The 25,545-nt window shown below is 38.3% G+C and overlaps 1 protein-coding gene across 1 annotated transcript in view; it reads left to right on the plus strand.

Annotated features, from left to right (window-relative positions):
* The first annotated feature begins 13 nt into the window (after positions 1–13).
* The window catches only part of LOC129041531 (histone-lysine N-methyltransferase 2C-like), a 61,090-nt gene continuing 35,558 nt past the window's right edge, over positions 14–25,545 (plus strand). The window contains 21 exon segments of the mRNA XM_063667423.1: positions 14–425; positions 1,386–1,514; positions 1,693–1,725; positions 1,826–1,945; positions 8,110–8,242; positions 8,481–8,695; positions 10,310–10,383; positions 12,763–12,945; positions 13,324–13,478; positions 13,480–14,133; positions 14,135–14,253; positions 14,256–14,988; positions 14,990–15,159; positions 15,162–15,199; positions 15,783–16,075; positions 17,870–18,257; positions 18,259–18,677; positions 19,217–19,347; positions 19,350–20,225; positions 22,242–22,335; positions 25,130–25,208. Coding sequence (XP_063523493.1) covers positions 281–425; positions 1,386–1,514; positions 1,693–1,725; positions 1,826–1,945; positions 8,110–8,242; positions 8,481–8,695; positions 10,310–10,383; positions 12,763–12,945; positions 13,324–13,478; positions 13,480–14,133; positions 14,135–14,253; positions 14,256–14,988; positions 14,990–15,159; positions 15,162–15,199; positions 15,783–16,075; positions 17,870–18,257; positions 18,259–18,677; positions 19,217–19,347; positions 19,350–20,225; positions 22,242–22,335; positions 25,130–25,208 — 5,181 coding nt within the window. The 5' untranslated portion in view covers positions 14–280.

A 25,545-nucleotide genomic window follows, 5' to 3' on the forward strand; every position in this document is an offset into this window, starting at 1 on the left:
GCGGCGGGGCTGCTGGGTCTTCCAGGAGCGCGCTTGAGCGGACGCTGGCTACGGGTGGCCGGGCGGGATGTAACCGGCTGCTGAGCTGGCAGTTCTGTCTCCCTAGGCTTCGGCCCCGCCGCCGCCGCACATAAGCTGCGAGGAGGAGCTTTACGACTTCCCGGTCTTCGGGGCGGGCGCAGCAAGGGCCAGACTCTGCGCTAGCAGGCGCTGCGCGCCAACCGGCCGGCACCTGTCGCAGAAGGTGCAACCGATCGCACTGTCGCGCAGAAGCTCCTCAATGGCCAGCGCCAGCTGCAGCCCCGGCCACTGTTGTCTTTCTGTTGTCTTTCTAATTGCATCACGTTTAAGGCACGTTGCCTTAAAGTCTTGCTGTATCTTTTTTCTTCTTTTGTTTGTATTTTCCCTCACTTCCCGCTCCTGTGGTAATCATCCATTTTATTTGGTTTGGGTCTTATAGGTCTTGATTTATGCACTTTCCAGGTTGAGAGCTCACCTTTTCCATTTGGTAAGAAACTGAGCAATGGATGACGGCTGACTAGAAGTAGTCTTCTTTTTTTATAGTGATTTCAGCTGAAACAACCTGTAGGTGCATGCTGTTTATCAGTAGTGCTAATTTGTCACTAATCCATACTTTGCTTAATGAATAATTTTATTTTTGTTAATATGTGATTTACAATATTACCTAAATGTTGTAGAGCTAGTTCCTAATATAAGATCAAATAAGAACAGACTAAATTTTTACTTTTTGATAGTAATAATATTGAGAAAGCATGAAAAAAATGTAGATGATAAACCACTTTTACATGTGACTCTTGCAAATGTGAGCTACAGCATTTTACAATTTTATAATGTAATGTACATAATCAGAATGTGCCTATAGAATACTTTAAAAATATTACCTATAATTGAAGTTATTTACAAAGGATAATATTAAACACTGAGAATTTTAGGGCTTTTCATTAATTCATATGAAACATATTCCTTTTTACATACTGTGCATAATAATTGAACTCTACATTTGATAACACTATTTTCCAAATTAAAGCAATTATTTGCATATGGATTTCTCATAAACTCCTATCTTAAGCTTTTTTTTTTTTTTTGGCAGGAGTTGGCAAGTTAAAATCAGATGTATTCTTTTATTCCTCAGGGAATGTTTTTACTTAAAATAGAACTTTACATGGCACCGAATACAAATATATTGTGCCTAATTTTTACTGAGCGACTCTCCAAATTGATATGAGAATTCTGATTCAGAATTACAGACTTTATTTCTCTATTTTAATCATATTGTTATATATTAAGTACAGGTAAATAGTGCTATACATTTTTGTGTGAGTATTCTGAATGTACCTTTAAATTTATTTTCCTTACTCTTGTAGATATTGGTCCTGTCACTGATGATCCTTCCTCTTTGCCTCAGCCAAGTGTCAATCAGAGTTCACGACCATTAAGTGAAGAACAGCTAGATGAGATCCTCAGTCCTGAACTAGACAAAATGGTCACAGATGGTAAAATATTTGCCCTACATCTAGGCTTTCTAAAAGACCTGAGTAAATATGATTTTTAAAGATTTTTGCATGGTTATAATTTAACTTCTAATTATTTCTATCAGTTAAATACTATTTTATATCAGTATATTGAATTAGTAGCTGTTAATGTTTCTATTTTTTTTTAAATTTATTCTAGGAGCAATTCTTGGAAAATTATATAAAATTCCAGGTAAATGTGTTTTGATTTTCTAGTTTATGAAAATGGCATTCCCCATACCATGACCCTACTGGTCTTTTAATCTTGTTACTATTATTGTTTTATCTCCTAGAGCTTGGCGGAAAAGATGTTGAAGACTTATTTACAGGTGTACTTAGTCCTGCGAACACTCAGCCAACTCCATTGCCACAGCCTCCCCCACCAACACAGCTGTTGCCAATACACAATCAGGGTATGTTATGACTTTATAATTCTACATTATATTCACACACGTGTGTATATATGTGGGTACATATATACACACAAGCAAGTTTTGTCCTGTTCTTTAGTAGCCACATATACAAACTGATAGGGAGAAAAACCCTTTTGTAATGATAGAAAAATACTGACTTCACATAGCGGTCTCCCTGAAATTCTCTGTAATTCTGTAATTATCCTTATGTCCAGAATTCTTTTGCTCATTCATTGGCAGTGGGGAGGATGTAACAGTGCCTGCCCTCTTCCCTCCCTGCAAGTCCCATTCCCAGCTCACTCCACTCTAGTCATTTCCCACATAGGCACTTCTGTGTGTGTGTGGAACTGTCGCCGCTCACCTGGCTGCCTGTACTCATTGATCTGCCCTCGGTTTCACTGTCATCTCTCAGAGGTTAGCTGGTCACCACCCCACCCCCACGTTTTTCATTTGTAGCATATGGCACAAATATAATACCTGTTTGGGTAATTATGTCTTCCCTTTAGATTGTGAGCTCTTTAAAGGCTAGAGTTGTCCATGTGCTTGCTTATGTGCCCTGCCACAGAGTATGTGTTCAGTACATACTTTCATAGTAAATCAGTGACCTTTCTATCCCTGTAGACACTATGAAATTTTGTGAATGTTTGCCTATTTTGTTCATTTTTCTTCTGCCTACTTACAACTAGCTACCAATTTCTCCCCTTTTCTGTAGAGCTGAAATTTGATAGCCTAGGATTAAGGTCTGTATGAGTGGATAGGGAAATTGGTACAGGTACGGGAATCTCCTATAGGAAGGAGTTTATGGAGTTGCATGGTGGCATGTAGATAACTCTACCTATATGTATTTTTGTTTTGTTTTGAGACAGGGTCTCGCTCTGTCACCCAGGCTGACATGCAGTGGTGTGAACACAACTCACGTCAGCTGCGATCTCCTGGGCTCAAGCGATCCTACTGTCCTCAGCCTCCCATGTAGGTGTGACCACAGACACACGCCATTGTGCCTGGCTTATTTTTTGATTTTTTGCAGAGGTGGGGGTCTCACTTTGTTGCCCAGGCCAGTCTAGAACTCCTGGGTTCAAATGATCCTCCCACCTCGGCCTCCCAAAGTGCTGAGATTACAGGCGTGGACCTCTGTGCCCAGCTAGTATATATTTCTGATGATTTGAGCGTAGGAACATTTTTCTATATCCTGTTGTCACTGCCTCATGACTATATCCTGAATTGAATAACATGAGGATATCTTATCCTTTTCTTGTATAAGTGCCAAAGTGTGTGAATAATTTGTAACCTTTACTAACAACTTTGTATATACGTGAAAATTCCGTAATGCATATAATGGAAATACTTGAGTTTTTACCAGTTTAGCCTCTAAACATAAATTTACCTTGATTTTTGCTAGGCTAGACATGTGATTTACATTTGGGTAATATACTCATCATAACTACTTCTTGCCTTAATTGTTCCCGTATGCTTTTTTTTTCTTTTTTTTCTGAGACAGAGTCTCACGCCTTCGCCCAGGCTGGGGTGCAGTGGCGTGATCTCGGCTCACTGCAACCTCTGCCCTCCGAGTTCAGCGATTCTTCTGCCTCAGCCTCCTGAGTAGCTGGGATTACAGGTGCCTGCCACTGCGCCCAGCTAATTTTTTGTATTTTTAGTAGAGACGGGGTTTCACCATCTTGGTCAGGCTGGTCTTAAACTCCTGACCTTGTGATCCATCTGCCTCGGCCTCCCAAAGTGCTGGGATTACAGGCGTGAGCCACCGCGCCCAGCCCCCATATGCTGTTTTAACGATTAAGAACTATTCAGTATTTCTCTTTTCAACATATAAAAATGACCTGTCTTTATGTTTTCTGAACTGAAAGTGCATATTTTAAAAATCAAAGATGTATTTCTTTATAAAAAACATCTTACAATCATTATGAAAATCACTTCATTGTGCAGTCTCATTTTTAAAAGGTCTTGAGAAGATGACTTCTTTTTCTTTACTTTTTTTTTTTTTTTGCAAGGTGTTAATACAGGGTGAATCAGGTTGCCTACCCTTAGGAGTTTGTAATTCTAATACTGTAGACTTTCAGATATACAACTAATGCGTATTATAGTGCAGTATAATTCAAGTACAGCCTTATGAATCACTAAGATTTCATTGTTCTTGTTTGAAAGAATAGTAGTTCTAATGTAGGGACAAAGCATGATCAAGTTACATATAGGGTGACACATAGTTATTCAAGAATGGCAACTTTAACGTTTTCCAGAGCAAAGGCAGTGGGCATTGTTTAAGGAAGCAAAACTAGAAGTGGACATTGGTGCTGATTGTAAAGGGCTCTGAGAAATAGGCAGAGGCAGCTGGCCTTTTCCCTAGAGGCTTCGAAGAGCCTTTGAAGACCTTACACCGGTGGTGTGATCTGATCACTTATGTGTTTTGCTAAGGTAGCTCTGGTGTCAATATTGGGAATACACTTGGGACAAGAAGAATTGTACTAATGAGGTTATTGTGGTTGAGACTAAGTTAAAAAGTAGGTTCCATGTAAAGATACTTCAGTGCTGATTGAAAGGAAGGAATAGATACGAGAGAAAATGACATTAGAACAAGTAGGACTGTGCTACTGAATGGATATAAGGTGTGAGGAAAGGGGGAAATTAAAGTGAATTAGACTGTGTATAAACCAGGGGCCCAGAGGATAATCATGAAACGTGAAACAAAGGAAGACTTAGTGTGTTGTGCTGATAGAAGGTAGTGGAGGTACAATGAATTTAGTTTTAGACCTCTTTTAGGTTAGTAGAAATGGGACATGTACACTATTCTGACTTACAAGCAGTTGCAGTTAGTCAAGGAGATGGATGAAATTGTAGGAATTATCTGTGTAATTGTGCTAATTGCAGATGTGGGAAGGATGAGATTTATTAAGAGAATATACTGCCAGTAGAGTATAGAATCTCGAGGAATGCTTTTTAATTAAATGTAATTAAGTATATGCTTAACTCATCTGATTTATATTAGGTGTGCAATTACATGTTTCTTTCTTCCTTTTAAAGGTTAGGTGAAAGTAAAAAAAGTAGTGAGAGATTTGAGACATTGAGTGAGAGGTATAGGATCTTGGAAATGAATGATTGTTAGAGACAGGTTGTACAGTTAAGTAACATGACTACTTGAAAAACATTGTTTCATTGGACCATGGGAAGGTTGTTGCTAATCTTCAGTGGAGTAACTTCAATAGAATTAATGAGAAGGGGGAGGCAAAGTGTAATATGTTATTATGTAATATGTAATATGCTTTATTGTCTGATGGTAATAAAGTTCAGAAAGTAGAGAACAGAATTTTCAAGATTGAGATAGAGTAACTTGAAATACCTTTATGTAAAAGTTGTGAAGTAACTTTTGAACTTTTATAAACTAATATGACTAGTTTGGGTAGATATGGTGGACTTGGGGAAAAAAAGACCACTTCTTGTAAAATAAGAAGAAATACTTTGCTTTTACTTGTTTGTCCTTGAACAAATTATTTAATTTCTGTGGGTCCTCTTTGCTTAAATGGAGCTGAACATAATAACCTATTTCAATGGGTTTTCGTGAAGCTGTAAAGCTTTTAAGAAAGTGCTTAGCATAGCATAAAGTACTTAACAAATAATAGCTAATATTACTATTGGGAAAAGTTTCAACATGGTAATATTGTAGATTATTACAAGATTATTATTGTAATATCAGTAGATGGCACTGATACCTAGCTACAGTATGGATCACATTCTCCTTGTCAATAAAGTCTTGTTTCTCCTAATTATATGAAAGACATTTGATATTGTTTATTAAAATTCCACATTCCTTAACGCAGCAGTCCCCAGCCTTTTTCGCACCAGGGACCAGTTTCAAGGAAGACAATTTTTTCACAAACCTAGGTTGGTGGGTTGGGGAATGGTTTTGCAATGAAACTGTTCCACCTCAGATCATGAGGCATTAGATTCTCATAGGAACATGCTCGCATGCACACTTCACAATAGGGTTTGCGCTCCTATGAGAATCTAATACCGCTGCTGATCTGACAGGAGGTGGAGCTCAGGCAGTAATGGTCACTTGCCCGCTATTCACCTACTGTGCGGCCGGGTTCCTAACAGGCCATGGACTGGTACCAGTCTGTGGCCCCAGAGTTGGGGACCCCTGCCTTAATGGAATCTGCTTTTCACTGAAGTTGAAAATAGATGTAGCATTCTAGTTTGAAAAAAGCAGAAATCTTGCCCTTTAATCCTTGGAGTAAATGTAAGTGTCGTGAGATATTTGTCATTGTGAAAACCTGATCCAGTGGACCCAGCTGTGGCATTTAGTAGGGTAAGCCCATTTGTGGAAGTCAGAGAGTTCTAGGAAGTCTTTGAGACAAAATCTTTTAAACTTGTCAGTGATCATCCTTAGTATCTGCACATACATACTGGAGCTATGTAGGGTTTAGTGTTGTAACATTCAAATGATGTGGTTTAAGTGAAAGACCATTATACATTGTAAAATGTATGTGTATGAGACTTTTTTTTTAATCTAATGGAATGACATTAGATTAAAAAAAAAATCAGGTGATCAGGTTAGGAATTCTCTAGTTATACCAAGTACTAGTCAACTCTGTATTGCTATTTGTGTAATTAATTGGTGATGTGGATCTCCTGTAATCGTATGGCTGTAAGTGTTGCAACAGTTAACAGAGGCATTGTGTATTTCCACAAATCACCAAGTTTAATTGGGAGGGCTTTTTGAAGGTACACAAAGTTTTTGTTCTTTCTTTTTTCTGGAAACTGCTCCAATATGGACAGTTGGCTTATTTCCAAATAGTTTAGACAAGTAGACTTTCACAATAAGGATTGGAGTTACATGCTTAAAGGAGTGTTGTGAAGAAACATAAGATGGTCCTTTTATTTGCCTAATGTCTGTTCAGAAAGAAAACGATAAGGTATTTGATGTTTGTGAATAAGCTCGAATGAGAATTCAAATGTGTTTGGGGGCTGAACTGTAAGTTATAAAAATTAGGCCAAAACCAGAGTGAATATATTTTTAGCAATAATCATTTGATTGATAGTGATAGATATATTGCTTACTCTAAACTAATTTAGAGAAAGTGTCAATTTAAGAATCATAGGTGGGGTGGACACAGTGGCTCACACCTGTAATCCCAGCACTTTGGGAGGCTGAGGCGGGTGGATCACTTGAGGTAGGAGTTTGAGATCAGCTTGGCCAAAATGGTGAAACCCCACCTCCACTAAAAATACAAAAATTAGCTGTGCATGGTGGCAAGTGCCTGTGATTCCAACTACTCAGGAGACTGAGGCAGAATTGCTTGAACTTGGGAGGCGGAGGTGGCAGTGAGCTGAGATCTTGCCATTGCACTCCAGCCTGGGCGACAGAGTGAGACTCCATCTCAAAAAAAAAAAAGGAAAGAATCATAGATTTTTTTTTTTTGGTATTAAGAGGAACAGGAATAAAATATAAGAAACATCTGTTTGTAAATTTTTAATGAAGAGAAAGAATATTTGATAAAACTTACTAGCATTTGCTGTGATTCATTAGTGTTTTTTAGGAGTTAATATGTGTGGAATAGTTACTGCATACCAGGAACTATGTTTAGAGCTGTATATACATTATCTCAATTAACCCAAATAACAGAATACCTACGGTTTACAGAAATAGAAATTGATTTTGCTTCTAACAGGTAAAATTGAGGTTCACACCCCGGGCTTTTGGACTCCGGAACACTTGCTATTTCTAGTACACAATAATGAAATAATCAAGCTGTAGAGATCATATTTCAAAATCTTATAGCCAAAAGTCACTCTTTAAGTATTATATAATATAATACTGAAAAAAATCCTACTTTTAAATTGCATTAAAGGTTTTGATTTACAAGTATAAGCATCTCTTCTATACTTGGGGCTTTGGTTCCAGGACCCCCAGGTATAACCAAAATCTGAGAATACATAAGTCAAATGTTGGCCCTATGGAACTTGGCATACAAGAAAAGTTGGTCCTCTCTATGCATGGGTTTCACTGTGTTTTCCATCCACATTCAGTTGAAAAAAATTTGTGTTTTTGTGGACCCATGCAGTTAAAAACCATGTTGTTCAAGGGTCAGCTTTACTTCAACTCCTTGTTATTTATGAATATTATGCAAATGGAATTATTTTTTTCTCTTAAGATGTTTTTTCACGGTTGCCTCTCATGAATGGCCTTATTGGACCCAGTCCTCATCTCCCACATAATTCTTTGCCACCTGGAAGCGGACTGGGAGCTTTCTCTGCAATTGCACAATCCCCTTATCCTGATGCCAGGTACAAGCCTTATTTTCTATGGAAACTTAAATTGCACTAATTTCTGTTTGATTTATATATAAATTAGTCTGCTTAAATGATTGTGTGTGATATTATTGTATGTTGCATTTATTGTGGCTTTTGCTATAAATATGTTACTTTTAACTATTTTGTAATAGGTTTTAATGAAAGCTATACTTGAACATATATTAAAAAGTTATTTTATGTTTATAAAGTAAAGATATTTATTTTTTCCCAGGGATAAAAATTCAGCCTTTAATCCAATGGCAAGTGATCCTAACAACTCTTAGACATCATCAGCTCCCACTGTGGAAGGAGAAAATGACACAATGTCGAATGCCCAGAGAAGCACGCTTAAGTGGGAGAAAGAGGAGGCTCCGGGTAAAATGGCAACAGTTGCTCCAGTTCTCTACACCAATATTAATTTCCCCAACTTAAAGGAAGAATTCCCTGGTAAGCCATGAATATATTATTTCTCTCTATTTTACCAACATTTTCGCATGTGCAATACCTTTTTTTTTAACTGCAATAGAAAGGTAGCTTAACTAATTTTCGTCTATGATGACCCACAACATAAAGATTCCCTAGATGTCTAGAAACATCTTGCATTTTACTTTGTCCTAGACCCTGCATCCATCCTCATATTTCCCAAAAATTAGTTTCAATTAGTGAAATGATCATTTTTTCAGCTCCTAGCAGTACTTATTAATATGCAGAAATCAGTGTTATGTGATTCTTTAAAAAATTTCTAGAACCCAAACTATCATTTAATCAAAAATACTGCTAGGCTAAATCAGTGAATCCTAAATAGTGTTTTTATGAAACGAATTCAATATTGTCTTCCCTTCTTCCCCTCTCACTTTCCCTGACTGTCTAGCTATTACCACTGCCTCTTGAAAAACACAGATGATAATAGTACAGTTTGTGAAAATTCTGATTAACCAGTTAATGAGAAATTTGGATTAATGAAATGTCAATTATTGAATACATGCAAGCAATGCGGTTTTATTATTTTGAGTTCATGGTGTCAGACAAACCAGGATTGAAAAAGTTATTCAAACTCAGTTTTGCAATAGTTTCCCAGCTATCTATCAATACACAAACTCTTAAATTACTAGAGGGGTACCTGGAAGTGACTTTTCATTTGGATGACCCCTGTTTTTAGGTACCTTTTTGGATTGGTGTCTTCATGGTACTTTATTCATTACGTATTGTAATAAATGAAATGCTTTTTATCTAACAATAGAAATCAGTGGTTTGATGCAGGGAGACCTGTGAAGGCAGTGTCCCATTCTTCAGCCGCTTTCTTTCCATGCTTACATTTGCTGTTTATGAACATACATGGGTATGTTGTCATTTTGTGTCAGCACAAATTGTCCTTACAGCAGAGCTGTAACTTTTTTAAAAGTAATTTTCTTTAATAATTTTACTTTGTGACTCAAGAACCTCATGAAATACTGTGTTAAAGCTGTTGGTCTGTGAACTGATTTTTCATTTTCATTGGCTTTTTGGAAGCTTGCTTTCTTTTTGTAATGTGGAATAAATAATTTCTGTATTTATCATTAACTGTTGATCTTACCCGGGCTTCTTCATTTTATATACCGTGATGACACTGAATTTCATATAAATGGTTTGAACTCATTACTTTTCCATGTGTTTGTTGTCCACAAATGCTAGTGAGATGCTTATTTATGACTTTGTTTACTTCTGGTAGCTCAGATTGATAGATGTTTTACAAACTTGCACTTTGGTTCTGGTGGTATCTTACCACCAGAGGGAATTTATTATGTTTGGCTTACATTTTTGCTACTTTGTCCCTTGAATCTAAAAACTTCCCAACTTTACAAGCTAGGTTGTTAATAAGGCAACACTTCATTTAGAAAACATTTGTTTGGCCTACAGTGTGCCAGGATCTTTGTTCTTTGTAAAAAGCTTAATATACGTCTATGACCTCATGAGAATACGGCCTGAATAAGATTAACTGTCAGCAGTTCATCAACATTCTTTATTACAACACATCATTAGCATGGCTCTGAGAAAGTGTTATACTCTGTTCTTTTGTTGCAGATTAGACTACTAGATTGAAGCAAATTGCCAAATTGTGGAGAAAAGCAAGCTCACAAGAAAGAGCACCATATGTGGTATTTTAAGAAACTCCTATCTTTTAAATATTTAAATACAGTGCTTGAACCTTATTTGTATTAGGTTAATAACAAATTTCCATTTCAGAAAATGCTTGTTAGTACCTGTACAACAAGCAACTTTATTTTTACAGTGATTTTCTGACTCCTTATGTCTTAATAGAGAGTGTGACATTTTTATAAGCAAGTTAACAGAACCAAAATGTTGAAGATTGAAAATCAGCTATTTTAGGAGGAAAGGAGTAATTCATTTCATTTTAAAATTGTTTTATCTCTTCAGCAGAGGTACAGTTGGCAGTCTGTATCCATGAGTTCTATATCTGTTGATTCAACCAACCATGGATCCAAAATATTTTGGAAAAACATCTATACTGAACTTGTACAGACTCTTTTCCTTGTCATTGTTTTTAAAACAATATAACAACGATTTACATAGCATTTATATTGCGTTAAGTATTACAAGTAATCTAAAGATGACTTAAAGTATACAGGAGGGGCCAGGCACAGTGGCCCACACCTGTAATCCCAGCAGTTTGAGAGGCTAAGATGGGCAGATGGCTTGAGCCCAGGAGTTCAAGACCAGCCTGGGCAACAGAGCCAAAACCTCATCTCTATAAAAAATGAAAAAATTAGTTGGGTATGATGGCGCATGCCTGTAGTCTCAGCTACTTGAGAGACTTGAGGGGTTGAGGCTTCGGTGAGCCAAAATTGTACCACTGCATTCCAGCCTAGGTGACAGAGCAAGACCCTGCTGGGTCAAAAAATAAAAAGGGAGAAAGTATACAGGAGGATATGTGTAGGTTATATGCAAATACTGTGACATTTTCTATAAGGGACTTGAGCATCTGTGGATTTTGGTATCTGCAGGGAATTCTGGAACCAATACCCCATGGATACAGAGGGACAACTGTACTAAATTTGGAGACTGGATTGGCATGCCTCAGTGTCTTCCACAGTCACCTCTTTTCTTGTTAGGTTTCATAGAGAATCTTTGTGCATCTTGAAAGAGAAATATTTAGACATCTTTAAAGAGTTTTTGACACATGATCTTTGCCATGAACTATTAGGTAATTTTATAAGATTCGCAGTTCATATGGTAAATTATTTTCTCCCAAAGAGCCAAATTAAGATTGTCAGCTGGAACCAAATCCTTGCTTTCGTTTTAAAGCATATTAAATCTGTATTATTGTTGGAAAATATATATATTTTCCAGCTTGTTCCCCAGTGCACATATTTTCAGTTACAGTGATTATTTTGGATAGAGCGTATATATATGTGTATATGCTCTCTATCACATATATATAGATGTATTGATATGCTGTGTTTTGTCTTGACTTGAATTAGGTAATGACAGAATTTTAAAAATTTTTAAGTGATTCTTTAATGATACATTTCAAATATCCAGATTTTTTTTTTTAAAGACTGATTGGATATTTTTCCTTTTTTCTAAATTTTTTTTTTTTTGAGATGGAGCTTCAAAGTTGTTGCCCAGGCTGGAGTGCAATGGTGTAATCTCGGCTCACTGCAACCTCTGCCTTCCAGATTCAAGCGATTCTCCTGCCTCAGCCTCCCAAGTAGCTGGGATTACAGGCATGTGCCACCATGCCTGGCTGATTTTTCTTTTTCTTTTCTTTTTTTTTGAGACAGAGTTTTGCTCTTGTTGCCCAGGCTGGAGTGCAACGGCGCGATCTTGGCTCACCACAACCTCCGCCTCCCGGGTTCAAGTGATTCTACTGCCTCAGCCTCCCGAGTAGCTGGGATTACAGGCATGTGCCACCATACCTGGCTAATTTTGTATTTTTAGTAGAGATAGGGTGTCTCCATGTTGGTCAAGCTGGTGTCGAACTCCCGACCTCAGGTGATCCGCCTGCCTCAGCCTCCCAAAGTACTGGGATTACAGGTGTGAGCCACTGCACCCGGCCTAATTTTGTATTTTTAGTAGAGGTGGGGTTTCACCATGTTGGTCAGGCTGATCTCGAACACCTGACCTCAGGTGATCCACCTGCCTTGGCCTCCCGAAGTGCTGGGATTACGAGCATGAGCCACCATGCCTGGCCCCAGCCCCTTCTTTCTAAATTGAAGGAGACATAATTTCTAAGGATGTGTTAAGAAAACTAGGAGCTAAAATATTAAATCACACCTAGGATCTTTAAGCTTAATTCAAATACATAGAAATATATCCTCAACTGATAGATACTGTGCACTGTAAAGAGAGAAGATGAGTTAGTGTCCAGATCCTTTTTTGGGAGGTGCCGTAAGTATTTCAACTATTTTACCTGACTTTTTTTTCTTTTATTTGAGAAAGTTCATGATAGTTTTATTTTATTCCATAAAACATTTAACATAATCTGGGAATTTTTTTTTCTTCTTTTGTCAAAGCAAAAAGCCAGAGATAACAGAGCTGCTTTATGCATTAATAAAGTACAGATGTCAAATGAGTCCATGAAAAGGCAGCAACAGCAAGATAGCATTGATCCCAGCTCTCGTGTTGATTCGGAGCTTTTTAAAGATCCTTTAAAGCAAAGAGAATCAGAACATGAACAGGAGTGGAAATTTAGACAGGTATGGAATTTTTGGATAATCTACTTTTTGAAGTTACATTTTTGTTTTGAGAAGGGAGGTCTTTGCATTGTTATTTTAGAATATAGTTCTTAGACCATGAAAATTTGATTTAGGATAGACTTGTTTCTCTTTTCAGTAAAATATATTTAAATTGATTTGGGAAGTTTATCAAAATATTATAAACAATATACTGCCCTAGGCACAAATGGAACATACCATGGTGAGTAATTTCTCTTCTTCAGGAATTCATAATCTAATATGGGAGCAATCTGGTAGCTGCTGACATCAAACATTAACTTTCTGTTGCTTTTTCCCCCCATGATGGTAGTTTTCTTCCTTAACCTAAATATGATTGCTTTTTCTTTTCTATTTTAATAGCAAATGCATCAGAAAAGTAAGCAGCAAGCTAAAATTGAAGCCACACAGAAACTTGAACAGGTGAAACATGAGCAGCAGCAGCAGCAACAACAGCAGTTTGGTTCTCAGCATCTTCTGGTGCAGTCTGGTTCAGATACACCAAGTAGTGGGATACAGTCCTTTGACACCTCAGCCTGGCAGTGGAAATATGTCTCCTGCACAGTCATTCCATAAAGAACTGTTTACAAAACAGCCACCCAGTACCCCTACGTCTACATCTTCAGATGATGTGTTTGTAAAACCACAAGCTCCACCTCCTCCTCCAGCCCCATCCCTGATTCCCATCCAGGATAGTCTTTCTCAGGCTCAGACTTCTCAGCCACCTTCACCACAAGTGTTTTCACCTGGGTCCTCTAACTCACAACCACCATCTCCAGTGGATCCATATGCAAAAATGGTTGTTGGTACCCCTCGACGACCACCTGTGGGCCATAGTTTTTCCAGAAGAAATTCTGCTGCACCAGTGGAAAACTGTACACCTTTATCATTGGTATCTAGGCCCCTTCAAATGAATGATACAACAGGAAATAGGCCATCCCCAGTCAGAGATTTATGTTCTTCCTCCACGACAAATAATCACCCCTATGCAAAACCTCCAGACACACCTAGGCCTGTGATGACAGATCAATTTCCCAAATCCTTGGGCCTATCCCAGTCTCCTGTAGTTTCAGAACAGACTGCAAAAGGCTCTGTAGCAGCTGGAACCAATGATCACTTTACTAAACCATCTCCTAGGGCAGATGTGCTTCAAAGACAAAGGATACCTGACTCATGCACGACCCTTGTTGACACCTGCACCTCTTGATAGTGGTCCTGGACCTTTTAAGACTCCAATGCAACCTCCTCCATCCTCTCAGGATCCTTATGGATCAGTGTCACAGGCATCAAGGCGATTGTTGACCCTTATGAAAGGCCTGCTTTGACACCAAGACCTATAGATAATTTTTCTCATAATTAGTCAAATGATCCATATAGTCAGCCTCCCTTAACCCCACATCCAGCAATGAATGAATCTTTTGCCCATCCTTCAAGGGCTTTTTGCCAGCCTGGAACCATATCAAGGCCAACATCTCAGGACCCATACTCCCAATCCCCAGGAACTCCACGACCTGTTCTAGATTCTTATTCCCAATCTTCAGGAACACCTAGGTCCAATACAGACCCTTACTCTCAACCTCCTGGAACTCCCCGGCCTACTATTGTTGACCCATATAGTCAGCAGCCCCCAACCCCAAGACCATCTACACAAACTTACTTGTTTCTTACACCTGTAACTAATCAGAGGCGTTCTGATCCATATGCTCATCCTCCTGGAACACCAAGACCTGGAATTTCTGTCCCTTACTCTCAGCCACCAGCAACACCAAGGCCAAGGATTTCAGAGGGTTTTACTAGGTCCTCAATGACAAGACCAGTCCTCATGCCAAATCAGGATCCTTTCCTGCAAGCAGCACAAAACCGAGGACCAGCTTTACCTGGCCTGTTGGTAAGGCCACCTGATACATGTTCCCAGACACCTAGGCCCCCTGGACCTGGTCTTTCAGACACATTTAGCCATGTTTCCCCATCTGCTGCCCGTGATCCCTATGATCAGCCTCCAATGACTCCAAGATCTCAGTCTGACTCTTGGAACAAGTCAAACTGCCCATGATGTTGCTGATCAGCCAAGGCCTGAATCAGAGGGGAGCTTTTGTGCATCTTCAAACTCTCCAATGTACTCCCAAGGCCAGCAGTTCTCTGATGTCTCCCAACTTCCTGGACCTGTGCCAACTTCAGGAGTAACTGATACACAGAATACTGTAATATGGCCCAAGCAGATACAGAGAAATTGAGACAGGTAAACACATTGTATGTTCTCAGTTTTAAATGTATTATTTGAGGAAGCTGTTCATTTCATCAAACTGAGTAACTTCTACACAGGAGTTAATTTTTTATTTTTTTATTCTGTAGAGTTTGTCATACTGCAAAAAAGAGAAATGAAATTGATGAAATTAACACCAGTTTAATTTATTCTGTATCTGATTTCAGTCTTCACGAATTCGCAGGGGAATCCTTAAATATTAAAGCTTTGTTTTGTGATAGTTGTCTGGCAAGGAAAAGGACCCAAATCATCAAATTATTTTTCCTAATATATTGAATAGTTAAATGTAACTGGTATTTCATCAAACTTTGGAACATTACCATAGCCACATAATGAAAGTATCAGGATTTAAAAAGCCACTAACCTGTCAGGCATGGTGGTGCATGCTTGTAATCCCAGCTACTTGAGAGGCTGAGACAGGAGGATCGCTTGAGTCCAGGAATTTGAGGCCAGCCTGGGCAACATAGCAAGATCCCATATCTAAAAATAAAAAGCCAGTAACCTTTACAAAGCCATTAATTACCACAAATCCCAGTGATTTTTGTTTCTTCCCATTTAGTGGCAGAAGTTATGTGAAATCATTCTCCAGCAGCAACAGCAGAAGAAGATTGCAGGTCGACAGGAGAAGGGGTCACAGGACTCACCCGCAGTGCCTCATCCAGGGCCTCTTCAACACTGGCAACCAGAGAATGTTAACCAGGCTTTCACCAGACCCCCACCTCCCTATCCTGGGAACATTAGGTCTCCTGTTGCCCCTCCTTTAGGACCTAGATGTGCTGTTTTCCCAAAAGATCAGCGTGGACCCTATCCTCCTGATGTTGCTAGTATGGGGATGAGACCTCATGGATTTAGGTAATGCTTTTAATTTCCTGCCAAATTTAAATTGCTGTTAGAAGAGGGAAACAGAGCTGGGTGTGGTGGCTTGTGCCTGTAATCCTAGCTACTGGCTGAGGCAGGAGGATTGCTTGAGGCTAGGAGTCTGAGACCAGCCTGGGCAATATAGTGAGACCCCCCCCCCACCTCTTAAACAAATTTTAAAATTTTTAAAAAGAAATAGACAAATGAAGTTAGTAGGAAGCTGTTACTGCTTTCTACTTCTTTCTCCCCTTTGAAATATATATAATGAACTATTTAGTGCTAATGAGAGGTCATAGACATTTTTTTCCCCTCTAAGAACTCTACAGACTCTGAAAACATTACCTTTGTTTTTAAGTATTAACTGTGTTAGCATTACCTTGCACCCTTAATGATGTAGTTTATCGTATGACATCCTCAAAATGTAGCTATTCTGTGTAGGCAAAGCCTCCTACGATGTAATGAGACTTGTCCTCTCTCCAAATTTCTACCTTTTAACTTTACATTCTAAATTAATTTTAGGCTGGGCGCAGTGGCTCAGGCTTGTAATCCCAATACTTTGGGAGGCCGAGGTGGGTGGATCACTTGAGGTCAGGAGTTCGAGACCAACCTGGCCAACATGGTAAAACCCTGCCTCTAGTAAAAATACAAAAATTGGCCAGCCATGGCAGCATGCACTGCGCCTGTATTCGCAGCTACTCAGGAGGCTGAGTAAAAAAGATCGCTTGAACCCGGGAGGTGGAGGTTGCAGTGAGCCGAGGTCATGCCACTGCACTTCAGCCTGGGAGACAGAACGAGACTCTGTCTCAATTTAAAAAAAAATAATAATAAATTTTAGAGATTTCCAAACTGAAAGGACTTTCCCTTTAGGAACTTTCCATGGTGAGATAGGGTTGTAAGTTAGTGGTGATGAATCATAAGAATGTTTCCTTTTTCAAAGTGGCTTAAGTCAAAGCCAAACCTATGCCCTAGTTATAATAAGGAAATAGTTCTTCAAGATATGCTTTTTAGTTTTAGGCCTTTTAGTCTTATATCTACCTCCATGTTATATTCTTTTAGTTTCCTTTTCTTCTACCTTAGTTGTAATTCATGCCTCTTGCTACATTTTATATTCTGTGTAAGTTGCCTGTAATCTTACTCTTAATTTCCCTTTTTTCTTCCACCTTGTTATAATTTATGCCTCTTGCTATGCTTTGTATTCTGTGTAAGTTGCCTGTAATCCTGTCTAGAAGGAAGTACAATATAAAATAGTCCAACAATTTATTCATTTACTTAATCTTTATAGATGAGGCCTACTCGTCTTTTTCTCTAAGTTTAGTCTATCCCGTCATCAAACCTATGCCTTTGTAGTCTCATGTACTGAGGCCTGTAAGTCCCTCAATAGGTATGAAGACCTATCTTCATTCAAACATCCTCCCCAAATCAGCCTCCTCCATCGAACCTCCCTAAATATAGATAAAAGAAACTCTTCCTGAAAAAGTCCAGTAGTATTGTTCTTATCTCTGAACAATTGATTTCATCTGCTTGGTTGTTGTTCCTTCGTCTTCATTTTTGTTATCTGTTAAATCTTAAGCCTTTAGAGCTCAGATATGGTGTTCATTATAGGATTCTTAGCAAAATCTTACTTGCATATGAATACCTGTAAATACTTTTTAATGGTGATAGCTTTGGTTTTGTAAGTCATTGTATTTGGCAACATTTTGTATGTACAGTTTAATTGAAGACTTTTCTTTTTTTCAACTTAACTCTAAATTTAACATAATACCTATTTGCTTTTTTTTTTTTTAAAAGATTTGGATTTCCAGGAGGTAGTCATGGTACCATGCCGAGTCAAGAGCGCTTCCTTGTGCCTCCTCAACAAATACAGGGATCTGGAGTTTCTCCACAGCTAAGAAGATCAATATCTGTAGATATGCCTAGACCTTTAAATAACTCACAGATGAATAATCCAGTTGGACTTCCTCAGCATTTTTCACCACAGAGCTTGCCAGTTCAGCAGCACAACATACTGGGCGAAGCATATATTGAACTGAGACATAGTGCTCCTGACGGAAGGTAACGGCTGCCTTTCAGTGCTCCACCTGGCAGCGTTGTAGAGGCATCTTCTAATCTGAGACATGGAAACTTCATTCCCTGGCCAGACTTTCCGGGCCCTAGACACACAGAGCCCATGAGACGAACCTCCCCAGGGTCTACCTAATCAGCTACCTGTGCACCCAGATTTGGAACAAGTGCCACCATCTCAACAAGAGCAAGGTCATTCTGTCCATTTATCTTCTATGGTCATGAGGGCTCTGAACCATCCACTAGGTGGTGAATTTTCAGAAGCTCCTTTGTCAACATCTGTACCATCTGAAACAACGTCTGATAATTTACAGATAGCCACCCAACCTTCTGATGGTCTAGAAGAAAAACTCGATTCTGATGACCCTTCTGTGAAAGAACTGGATGTTAAAGACCCTGAGGGGGTTGAAGTCAAAGACTTAGATGATGAAGATCTTGAAAACTTAAATTTAGATACAGAGGATGGCAAGGTAGTTGAATTGGATACTTTAGATAATTTGGAAACTAATGATCCCAACCTGGATGACCTCTTAAGGTCAGGAGAGTTTGATATCATTGCAGATACAGATCCATAACTTGACATGGGAGATAAGAAAAGCATGTTTTTTTTTTTTTTTTTTTTTTTTTTTTCATATTTTAATTTTTTTATTATTACAGAAGTGATACATAATTGCAATGCAAACATTTAGAAAATAGAATTAGTAAGCAAAAGAAAATAAAACTTGCCCTTAATCTTAGCATGTAGGGCTAAAACTAGTATTAGCATTTTGGCATCTTTCCTGCTAATCTTTTTTTTTTTTTTTTCTTTTTTTTTTTTAATTTCTGAAGTATTTATTGATCATTCTTGGGTGTTTCTCGGAGAGGGGGATATGGCAGGGTCATAGGATAATAGTGGAGAGAAGGTCAGGAGATAAACACATGAACAAAGGTCTCTGGTTTTCCTAGGCAGAGGACCCTGCGGCCTTCTGCAGTGTTTGTGCCCCTGAGTACTTGAGATTAGGGAGTGGTGATGACTCTTAAAGAGCATGCTGCCTTCAAGCATCTGTTTAACAAAGCAGAGGATGACCTCTTAAGGTCAGGAGAGTTTGATATCATTGCAGATACAGATCCATAACTTGACATGGGAGATAAGAAAAGCATGTTTAATGAGGAACTAGACCTTCCAATTGATGATAAGTTAGATAATCAGTGTGTATCTGTTGAACCAAAAAAAAGGAACAAGAAGACAAAACTCTGGTTCTCTCTGATAAACATTCACCACAGAAAAAATCCACTGTTACCAATGAGGTAAAAACGGAAGTACTGTCTCCAAATTCTAAGGTGGAATCCAAATGTGAAATTGAAAAAAGTGATGAGAATAAAGATAATGTTGACACTCCTTGCTCACAGGCTTCTGCTCACTCCGACCTAAATGATGGAGAAAAGACTTCTTTGCATCCTTGTGATCCAGATCTATTTGAGAAAAGAACCAATCAAGAAACTGCTGGCCCTGGTGCAAATGTCATTCAAGCATCCACTCAACTACCTGCTCAAGATGTAATAAACTCTTGTGGCATAACTGGATCAACTCCAGTTCTCTCAAGTTTACTTGCTAATGAGAAATCTGATAATTCAGACATTAGGCCATTGGGCTCTCCACCACCAACTCTGCCGGCCTCACCATCCAATCATGTGTCAAGTTTGCCTCCTTTAATAGCACCGCCTGGCCATGTTTTGGATAATACCATGAATTCTAATGTAACAGTGGTCTCTAGGGTAAACCATGTTTTTTCTCAGGGTGTGCAGGTAAATCCAGGATTCATTCCAGGTCAATCAACAGTTAACCACAATCTGGGGACAAGAAAACCTACAACTCAAACTGGGCCTCTAACAAGTCAGTCTGGTACCAGTAGCATATCTGGACCCCAACAGCTAATGATTCCTCAAACATTAGCACAGCAGAATAGAGAGAGGCCCCTTCTTCTAGAAGAACAGCCTCTACTTCTACAGGATCTTTTGGATCAAGAAAGGCAAGAACAGCAGCAGCAAAGACAGATGCAAGCCATGATTCGTCAGCGATCAGAACCATTCTTCCCTAATATTGGTAGGAGTTTCTTGAGTTTCAGCATATATTACTATGGGTATTAGAATGGCATGCGATATGCTTATAAGATTTTATTATTAGAATTACAGTTGGAATAGAGCACTGAGTTTTTCTATTCCTCCTTGAGGGTTTTTTTTGTTTTGTTTGAGACGGAGTCTCACTGTGTCACCCAAGATGGAGTGCAGTGGTGCGATCTCAGCTTACTGCAACCTCTACCTCCCGGGTTCAAGTGATTGTCCTGCCTCAGCCTCCCGAGTAGCTGGGACTACAGACACGCGCCACCATGCCTGGCTAATTTTTGTATTTTTAGTAGAGGTGCGGGGTTTCACCATGTTGGCCAGGCTGGTCTCAAACTCCTGACCTCAGGTGATCCGCCTGCTTTGGCCTCCCAAAGTGCTGGGATTACAGGCGTGAGCCACCCTGCCTGGCCCTCCTTGAACTTTAGAATGAAAGCAGTTGGCTGGGCACAGTGGCTCACGCCTGTAATCCTAGCACTTTGGGAGGCCGAGGCAGACAGATTGCCTCAGCTCAGGAGTTCCAGACCAGCCTGGGCAACACAGGACATGGATGAAGCTGGAAACCATCATTCTCAGCAAACTAATGCAGGAACAGAAAACCATACACTGCATATTCTCACTCATAAGTGGGAGTTGAGCAATGAGAACACATGGACACAGGGAGGGGAACATCACACACCGGAACCTGTCGGGGGGTGGGGGGCTAGGGGACGGATAGCATTAGGAGAAATACCTAATGTAGATGACGGGTTGGTGGGTGAAGCAAACCACCATGGCATGTGTATACCTATGTAACAAACCATCACGTTCTGCACATGTATCCCAGAATTTAAAGTATAATAATTAAAAAAAAATAACAAAAAATTAGCTGGGCATAGCAGCGTGCACCTGTAGTCCCAGTTATTCGGGAGACAGAGGCAGGAGAATGGTGTGAACCCAGGAGGTGGAAGTTGCAGTGAGGCGAGATCCCGCCATTGCACTCCAGCCTGGGGGACAGAGCGAGACTCTGTCTCAAAAAAAAAATGAAAGCAATGAAGAGTTTTAGATTCTTTCCAGGTAAATTAAGAGATTCAAAACTGAGTTACAAACTTCCCTCAATTCTATTATTTATGGAATTGTTTAATAGAAACTAGTTGTCTTCTTAGTTCCTACATTCCAACCATTGTTGCCATATGTTTTCAGTCATGGAAGGATGAATTTAAGAAAACTATGATGGAAATAATTGTTGCCATATGTTTTCAGTCATGGAAGGATGAATTTAAGAAAACTATGATGGAAATAAAGCTTCTTACTGTCCTTTTGTGTATGACAAATGCTTGGCGATTTTTTGCTATATAAACCTCTTTGTTTCTAATGGTTTACTGATTCTAAAAACAACAAAAGCAATGCAGTCAAAATGCCTCAGTGCCTCTAAGAATAAGAATTAGCAATCAAAGGGCACATGTCTAAGCAGTGTGCCTTATTCTAAATAATAAAATTGACATTCCGTTTTATATATCCCCAATTTCATCATTTTGCTCCCTTTTTTTCGTTTAGATGCAGATAAGTTTTTTCTTAGTAGCTTCTTATTGAGAGGGTATACCCTTAAGAAATTGGTGCATTTTTCTTTTAAGAGTGATAACTAATTTAGTAGAATTCCTTAGTATTGCAAATTCTTATTTGTGATGTTATATTTACTAAAGAAGCCATTCTGATTAGCGTTGCAAAAGTTTGGATGAAAGGGAATTAATTGCATCGCTTTAGATTATTGCTTATAATCTCCCTTAAACTTGACTTTTTGTTTTAATTCCTGCAGGACTAAGGTATTAAAGCATGATTCAATTAAGGACTACTGAGATGCAATTAAACCCAGGATAAGGTTGCCATCTCAGAAATCTGTAATGATTATTAAATAATAAAGTTTAAGAGCTTGTAATATTTGAATTACTTCTTAGTGTACCTTGAACTAATTACTATGAACTAAGTAACTTTATATTTCTTTTCTATGATGCAATTACAGATCCTATAATGAAAGCCAAAATGGTGGCCCTTAAAGGCATAAATAAAGTGATGGCACAAAACAATCTGGGCATGCCACCAATGGTGATGAGCAGGTAGGTGGAGTGGCTGCTTGTTTTTACTGGGCATCTAGACATTCATGAAATCATTACTAGTTTTTAGAAAAAACATACAGAAAATGGAAAGCCCTTGTTCTAGGAATGAACAATACTATTCAAGTTGTCATGGCATCAGCTCGATATGATCAGATATAAAATGCTATACCAATTTAAGAAATTAGTGTAAGAACCAGTTTAAGAGCATTAGTCTCAAGGACGGTAAATGTAAAACATCTTTAAAAGATTTGGAAGATTGGATTTCCTGATTACTCAAATCAAAGTATTTAAGTCTGTGCTCTTTTAAATACCTTTAGAATTGTTCATGTTATCTAAGATTTTTTTCAGTTAAGACACTGAGTGATTAAAGCAATTATAAATTCAGTTCTAAAATAAAATGTTCCCAAACTGGTTTTGAATCAGAAAAAGAAAGTTACAAGGAATAGATAAGAGGACAGTTGGAAGTTGGAGTTACAGAGTTTGTCTTTTCTCTCTTAGGAGAAAAACAGAAATTATGCATTAAAGAAGACAGTAGGGGTTATTTCAATATCTGAATTTTTGAAATTATGCCCTCTAAAGGTTATTAACCACAGGGCACTGTTTCTTAAATTTTGATCATGGACCACCATGAGAATTATGGGGTAATTTTTTTTAAAATGCAGATTATTTTGCTCTACTGCAGACCTACTAAATAAGAATATCTGGAGATGGTTGCCTGTGTGTCTGTATTTTTAGCAAGCATCATGAATGAGTCTTACGTGTATTACTATATGAGAACCTCTGTCAATAAAGTAAGCACAGAGCCTCAATTTAGTCTAATTATCTTGTTGAAAAACTTTTATATAAAAAATGTGGATGATTATAGAATTGAATATAAAATTTGCACGAATTTAGGATGTATATATTTCAAAGAAATTTGAATTTTTAAGGGTATGGTTCTTTTCAATTGTTGAGATACTTTGGACATGGTTAAGAAGCATTTTTGAGATCAAAATAGAGATAGTGGTTTCTAATGATTTTCATTACTGAGCAATATTTATTAACACTATTTCTCTATCGTAGAGGTTCCTAACTGTTTTATGTCTTGAATCTTTTTGGATTCCAGTGAAGCCTTTGAAATTCTCAGAATGTTTTATATACAGAAAATTTAAAACATAGCATTACAAAGGAAATGATTATACTTGAAATATAGTTATTAAAATATAATTAAATTTATGGTATATATGCTCCTTAAAGTATTAACAAATTTAGCAATAAACCATAATTTGAAAGTAATGATGAACATAACTAATCTATTAGGTGCCTGCAACACTCAATAGGAAAATAATCTGTCTTCTATTGGTGATAGTCGTGGTATTTGCTAATAATATTGTAGTTTATGTATATTCAAAACAAGGAAATGCTGAGTTTTATTTACTACTTAGTTTTGTTTTTGTTTTTGTTTCTGAGACGGAGTTTCGCTCTTGTTGCCCAGGATAGAGTGCAATGGCTCACTGCAGCCTTCACCTCCGAGGTTCAAGCGATTCTCCTGCATCAGCCTCTGGAGTAGCTGGGATTACAGGCACGTGCCACCATGCCCAGCTAATTTTTGTATTTTTAGTAGAGACAGGGTTTCACCATGTTGGTCAGGCTGGTCTTGAAGTCCTGACCTCAGGTGATCCACCTGCATCCGCCTCCCAAAGTGCTGGAATTACAGGCATGAGCCACTGCACCCGACCAGCACTTAGTTTTAAATATGGACCTCAGAATTTGAGGCCTTTCAGCATCTGATGCTCTTTTAGCATCATGCGTCTGCCGGTTAGATACATTAGTCATGTATCAGGTATATGGCTTACTATTCTACTGACTGCTTTTTAGAAGTGGAAGTGATAGTCCCTTCTTAGAGTAGTGTGATATGTTGAGTTAGGATGATAGACCATACGTGATATTCAGATTAGAAGATCATTTAGACCAGACCTGTAGCAGTGGGTAGGGTGACAGATGAATGAAAAACCTGAGTAAAAAATTTAAAAACATATTCTATATCCTAATAGTACTTAAATAGTAATATACAGCTTTGGAATACATTTTGAAAATTGTATATATATCTTGATATATTAAAGCATTTGATAATGCCAGAGGAAATATTTTCATGTAAGCAGTAATGCTTCTGTGAAGTTTTTATAGTTTTAATTAGAATGAGTAACATTTCTCTAAACACGTTTAACCATGCAGACTGATCTTGGTCAGTCGTCAATTTTTGATTTGCTTTAACATTAGATATAGAAATGTATGAAAATGTATGAAAATTCTTAAATTGGGAAATGTCTTTTGTTTTAGAATATAAAATAACTAAGCTCTCAATTAGTTTTTAACAAAGACTGGAATGAGAAAACATTTCCTTAGAGTTTATGTTATAAAACTAAATCAACTTATTTTTATTCTGAAGTCTTGAATTCATTTTATCGTAAGGTGGAGTGAGGCACATACTAGAGAGTAAAACCTCTAGAGTCAGCCTAGCTGGCTTCTTATTGCAGCCCTACTAGTCCTTGTGGGGAAGGTTACGGAATATCTCTGAATCTTACTTTCATCATAAGTAACATGAGGGTGCTAAGAGCACACACTTGATAGAATTACAGTGAGGATCACATCTGCTCAGTACATGAAAGGTAGGGCTTTAGTGTTTTGATGAAGAAGAAATTGCCACTGTTCTACTCTGGAAGAGAAAACTGTTAAGCACCTAATACAGTTTTTAATTAATATTAATAATTTCTAAACGCTCATCATTTGATACTTGTGTACCCTGTTTTGACAGGTTCCCTTTTATGGGCCAGGCGGTAACTGGAACACAGAACAGTGAAGGACAGAACCTTGGACCACAGGCCATTCCTCAGGTAACACTGCCTGTAATGAGTCACTCTAGAATGCACGCTTTTCTGTTTTCCAGCAAACTCATGCTTTAGAGTAAGGCCCCTGCTAGAGAGTAGTACTAGGTTTGTGCAGAAGTAATTGCGGATTTCACCATACGCCATTTGCCAGTGGCAAAAACCGCAATTACTTTTTCACCAACGTAAATAGTAGCCTTATTATCAGCACAGCCAAAAGTAACCAAAAAGACATTTTACTGCTTTTTAAACAAAAGACAAATTAAGGTTAAAAAAATTGGCTGTGATTTCTGAAAAGGATTTATATACTTATGGGTTAAAAGTCACTTGATGGCAAAACCAAATG

Source organism: Pongo pygmaeus, chromosome 6 (genome assembly GCF_028885625.2).
Source record: "Pongo pygmaeus isolate AG05252 chromosome 6, NHGRI_mPonPyg2-v2.0_pri, whole genome shotgun sequence".
NCBI lineage: Eukaryota > Metazoa > Chordata > Mammalia > Primates > Hominidae > Pongo > Pongo pygmaeus.